This window comes from Lycium barbarum, chromosome 7 (assembly GCF_019175385.1).
Source record: "Lycium barbarum isolate Lr01 chromosome 7, ASM1917538v2, whole genome shotgun sequence".
Lineage (NCBI taxonomy): Eukaryota > Viridiplantae > Streptophyta > Magnoliopsida > Solanales > Solanaceae > Lycium > Lycium barbarum.
Genome location: NC_083343.1, coordinates 113,963,404 through 113,968,999, shown reverse-complemented (window position 1 = coordinate 113,968,999; position 5,596 = coordinate 113,963,404). Strand labels below are relative to the sequence as shown.

Here is a 5,596-nt window from a genome sequence, read left to right as displayed (position 1 = left end):
TCGAGTCTTTGTAAATGTATTGTGTTTTACTTTGCATTTAGTTTCTCACTACTCCACTCGTGGACGCCTCAATGTTTCCCTCACTGAGCCCGGGCCAGGATATGTTATCACGCGTATTCCACTGCATTGTTCGCCGTGCCTCGATGTGAGGGGGCAGGTATACATGTACATGGGTTGTGGAGTATGTTGTGCCATGTACACACATTCTGATATATGATAATATGATATGATATGGCCATCTGATATGTTTGATATGTGCACATTCTGATATGATATGATATGTTACGGAGCTATTCCCTACTCTGGAGTATGCTGTGTTGTGGCGCCAGTGACGGGGTGGCGATCACGTTCTGTTCACCGTGTCCCATAATGGGGCCGGATATGGCATATGTTCTGACATGCATTCCCTATGTTTTGTGAGTAAGCATTTTGATATTCCGGTTATTGCACTTACTTTTCTGTACTCCCTGCTCAGATTATGATTCTGTTTATTGTATCTCATGCTTTACATACTTAGTACCTATTCCGTACTGACCCCCTTTCTTCGGGGGCTGCATTTTCATGCCGCGCAGGTACACCCAGATGATGCGAAGTTATTATAGAGGATGTTCCAGCAGAGTTGGCAAGCTCCATTTGTTCCTGGGGTGCCACCGAGTCAGAGTTTGTATGTGTGCTTCTTCTGGATTGATGTTAGAGATTTTGCAGACAGAGTCGTGGGTATAGTATGTCAGTTGTGTATGCGGCTTCATCAGCCGATATGTCATTCTGTATTATGTGTTAAATTTCGTATGATCATAGATTCTGTTTGATTTGGAAAGCATCGAACAAACATATTTTGAGAGTTTATTATATAATTTATTTTTATCTGATTTAAAAAGTCTACTCAGATTATGTGTGTCCCAAAGGTCTGTGGGTTCGCTCGGCTTCGGATGTGGGGCCGGGTGCTCATCACACCTTAGCGGAATTGGGGTGTGACAATTAACTAGTTGCTTATACAAGCAAACTTCGGACATTTTTATTTTAAATTTGGCTTAGAAGGCCAATAACTGAAAACTGATAGTGAAAAGAGCATTACATATACTTGTAACCTTATAGCAATCAGCGCCATAAAGCTTTGTTATAATCAATAATGAGCAAAGCTTTTAAGAAGAAGAATGAGGAGGAGGAGGAGGAGAAGGAGGAGAAGAACAAGTAGAAGAAGCGGAGAAGGAACATAAAATTTGTCTAAAGTTTGTAAAACCGGCTATAGGTTAAATAAGTTTTTAAAAACAAAACTGAATATAACTTAAATAATAGGATAAAAATAGCACCAAATTCAATTCCTACCAACATGGTCAATGAACAATTTTGTCAAACAACCCCTTTTGTGGCCACTATTTAAATTTTGTGGTTGATTTAAAAAGTTACGTAAACAGAACTCATGCACTACACATAAAAGAACTAGTAGAATTTTACGCTATCGGGTCCACATTTTTGTGCATGAGGCGGCATTCCACATTAATGGCCAAACACTACAAACTTGAAGGAAACAACACTAAAATAGATATATTTGACCAAGTCATCGTGCATATTACCAAATTAGTTCTTATGTTTAGTTCTCGAGGATCAATTTGATTAGTCTTCAAAGCTAAATTGACTTAAGATCAATTCAATATTTTACAATTAAAATCAGATATTCAAAAATTATACTAAAAGCAAAATAACTTGCAATTTTTTTCATGTTAATTTGAAAAAAAAATGTAATTTAAAATATTGCTCAAAGTTTGTATAATTTGACTCAAGAAGAGAAACAAACATGACAACTAATTTGGACACATAAAGTAATAATAAATTTAGACAACGTTATTCTTTAGGCAAATGACCTTGCCAAATCGCACATAATTAGCCAATGCAGGCATTAGCCGGCATGCCTTCCCAATATTAACATCCTATAAATATGCTACCAAATATGCAACCCTTCAAATCATCCAGCTTATTAACAAACATTCTTAGCTATACAATAGTTAATCAAATTAATTAAAAAAGCTTCAAAAAGCAGTAGCTACCACAAGTACATTCCAAATGGCATTGAGAGCTTTGTTGATTGCACTTGCTGTTATTAGCATGGTTGTTGCTCCAGCTATGGCAACTGAGCATTTGGTTGGGGATGATCAAGGCTGGAAGGTCAACTTTGACTACAATAAATGGGCTGAGAGCAAAGAGTTCCATGTTGGAGATAAACTGAGTATGTTATATATTTCGCTTTATATTTAATTTATGTACTAACTTGCATTATTTTTTATGTTACCAGTTACAAATTTTTTATGGATCACTCTTAGTAATTACTTGTAATATCTTTTAAGTGACTTGATGGTTAATGTTGAAGCCAGGAATTTATATAAGGGTGAAGACAGTACCACAATGTTATACGTAGGATTTGAACGTGCATGTGGCCAAAAGCAATTTTTGAACCCCTTTGTTACTACAGTAAGAGCCAGTTTGGATGGGCTTAAAAAAAGCAGCTTATAAGCTGTTTTCAGCTTATAAGCTGCTTTAGATAAGTTAAACCAAATGGGTCTAATTAATTTTTTAAGCTTATTTTAAGCACAAAATGACTTTAAGCTGGCCAACCAAACACTCAAAAAAGCTGAAAACAGCTTATTGGCAACTTATAAGCTAATCCAAACGGGCTCTAAAGAAAAGTTACAATTTTTTGACGAAGGAAATTTAATTGGACCAGGACTTACCTAATTCCGACATTCTTTACGCTGGCAGTGTGTAGTAAAGTTAATTAAGCTAGCTCTAGACTCTAGTACATATATATTACGGAAAAGGGTCAAAATTACCCCTGAACTTTGAAAAATAGTTCATTTATACCCTTCGTTATACTTTAGGGCCAATTATACCCTTACAGTTATACTATGGGGTCAATTATACCCTTATGACTAACGGCTGCCACGTGGCATCATCCCAACCCTTCAAAATTATTTTACCCTCAAATAATTTTTTACCCACTAAAATAACTCAACCCGACCCGATTTTTTTTTTCGAGCAAAAATAATACGGATATTTTTTCCAGGAAAAAAAATAAAAATAATTTCGTATTATTTTTGCTGGAAAAAAAATTGTTGAGTTATTTTAGTGGGTAAAAAATTATTTGAGGGTAAAATAATTTTGAAGGGTTGGGATGATGCTACGTGGCAGCCGTTAGTCATAAGGGTATAATTGATCCCATAGTATAACTGTAAGGGTATAATTGGCCCTAAAGTATAACGAAGGGTATAAATGAACTATTTTTCAAAGTTCAGAGGTAATTTTGACCCTTTTCCGTATATATTATGCCTTAGTACTGTTAATTTATTCGACCTATTAGTACTGTTTCTTCGACCTATCTAAAAGCTAATGGTAATGCACAAAAACAATGTTTAATTAATTGCTTCTTTTTGTTGTGGGTGCAGTTTTCAAGTACAAGGAAGGAGTTCACAATGTGTACAAAGCAGATTTGACTGCATTCCAAAATTGTGCACCAGGTGCTAATGTTGAACCCTTAACTACAGGAAACGATGTGATTGAACTGAAATCTACTGGGAAAAAATGGTACTTGTGTGGAATAAAAAACCACTGTGATCAAGGCATGAAGGTTGCCGTTAACGTTCTGCCAGAAGTACTGGGGGCTCCTTCTACTGCACCTGCAAGTCCCCCTGTCTCATCATCTGCTTTTGGAATTAGTCCTAATTCTTTATTTGTTGCTTTGATGATTGCTGCATTTGCCATGTTCTTGATCATCATTGCTTAAGAATATTGGGGCAGATGGTTCTTTATTTGTGTCTGTTGTTTGGTTAATTAATTCTGTCATTTTTGTTCTTTCCGTGCACTTGAATTTTTTTTCCATTAATTCAACATTTGTAATAGCAAATTCGGAGTATTTAATATTTGATCGTGAGCTTAAGTTAGCGCTATTTAATTCGTCTCATGATCAGTAGTGTTTCCAATGTCACTAAGGTCCTCTGCATTTTCCAGGATTATTGTTTTTTTTTTTTTTTTGGTTTTCCTTTTAAAGAAAAATATTACTGTATCATCCTACTGCATATTGCAAAACATGCATCAATCCAGCAACAGCCTTGTAGCTTTAACTTTAAAATGTTTTTTAGCCCTGTTGACGAAACCAGACACGAAAACAAAGTCCAATGCAAGAAGTTACGCACACTAATGGTATACACCATTAAATTGCCTATAGTAATAGGTAACTCATAGTTTGCCCTTGAAATGGTAACAATTAAATTTATACGTGGTTAGATTAATAAGTTACGCACAATAATAGAGTATGCAATAATAAACGCTATATCAATGAATAAGAGAAAGAGCAGCTTAAGAAACCGGATTGGAGACTATAAGAACTTAGTCCGGTCTTTGAAACAGTTCCTCTATCCTGAGCCAATCAGTAAGAACACTTTTCTCTCTGTTTTTTAGATTACAAGTAAGAATATGAATAAAAGCTAGCCCTAAAATGAAGGGGGTACATCCATATTTATAGCCAAAAGTAGATGAGCCTTAGTACAACCTAAAAAAGGCCTTTTAAGAAAACCCTAAAATGGATAAGACGACGCCTGTATGGATGTCAGCGCAAATGACGGAGCGGTTAGGCGACGTGTAACCTTGTTTGTAACGGATACTCCGGACCTATGTCGAGTGTCTTCCCCTCAGGTTCGGGTTTTCTGTGCCTATCAACATACCCTCGGTTTTACATTTAGTTTGAAAAACTCACAACTCCTTGGCCCTTCTTCCCTTCAATGTTATCCGAGGCTAGTGATCTCGTTTTTCTTTGATCTCGCATCGGACAACCTCGATATTTACTCCAGTTTTTACTGTAAACATATTGCTTCGGTTTTTACCATATACAAATAGTCCCCACACTTCTCGGATCAAAGTTTCACTGAAGTGACAGGGAGTGGATCGATAACCTCGGTGACTTCCTTGGAAAGCTTCCCTTTGAAAATAGGCGGGAAACGAGATGTCTCTTCATGTCACGTCTCTCTGACTTCGGACACGTGTCTTCTCTTGGTTGGACGACCCTTCGGTAAACGCCTCAAAGTTTCAACTATAAAAGGCATCACAGTCATTTTCACTTTTCACTTTTTACCTTTCACCTCTTTGATCGTTTCTCTCCTCTTGCTCCTCTTCTTAAATTTTCTTTCGAATTTCTGAGCCTTCGATATTTTCCGAGAAACTCCTATCCGAGGTCCCGAAGTCTTCTCATTTTCTTGGAAAATCTTCTTTAATCCTTCATAACTTCATCTTTTCATCTCCAAATCTTCATATCTTCATCTTTTTGGTCTTCAAATCTTCATATCTTCATCTTTTTGGTCTTCAAATCTTCATATCTTCATCTTCAGGTCTTCATATCTTCACCTTTTCCATCTTCAAACCTTCATATCTTCATACTCCGATCTTCAAAACTTATGAAATGGCAACGAACACCGATTCTACTCCCCAAAACGTTCCTTCGGTTTCTTCTCCGAATGTCGAGGTTGTCGCCAGCCTCGGGGGCAAAACATAAGCTAGCTCCTTCGAACCCCAGGCCAAGGACATAATCCCTTCGAAATTCAATTTCGACCAC

General features: G+C 36.8%; 1 protein-coding gene across 1 annotated transcript; it reads left to right on the top strand.

Moving 5' to 3' along the window:
- Positions 1 to 2,061: 2,061 nt before the first annotated feature.
- On the top strand, positions 2,062 to 3,775 carry LOC132601778 (blue copper protein 1a-like). Its single transcript, XM_060314843.1, has 2 exons — positions 2,062 to 2,224; positions 3,438 to 3,775. The coding sequence occupies exons 1-2, from the start codon at positions 2,062 to 2,064 to the stop codon at positions 3,773 to 3,775; spliced, it is 501 nt and encodes a 166-aa protein (XP_060170826.1).
- The last annotated feature ends 1,821 nt before the right edge of the window (positions 3,776 to 5,596 follow it).

Bases quoted from the DNA above. Each gene is read 5' to 3' on its own strand.
- LOC132601778 (XM_060314843.1), top strand. From the start codon at position 2,062: ATGGCATTGAGAGCTTTGTTGATTGCACTTGCTGTTATTAGCATGGTT. The intron at 2,225-3,437 runs GTATGTTATATA...TTGTGGGTGCAG, and splicing joins CCATGTTGGAGATAAACTGA to TTTTCAAGTACAAGGAAGGA.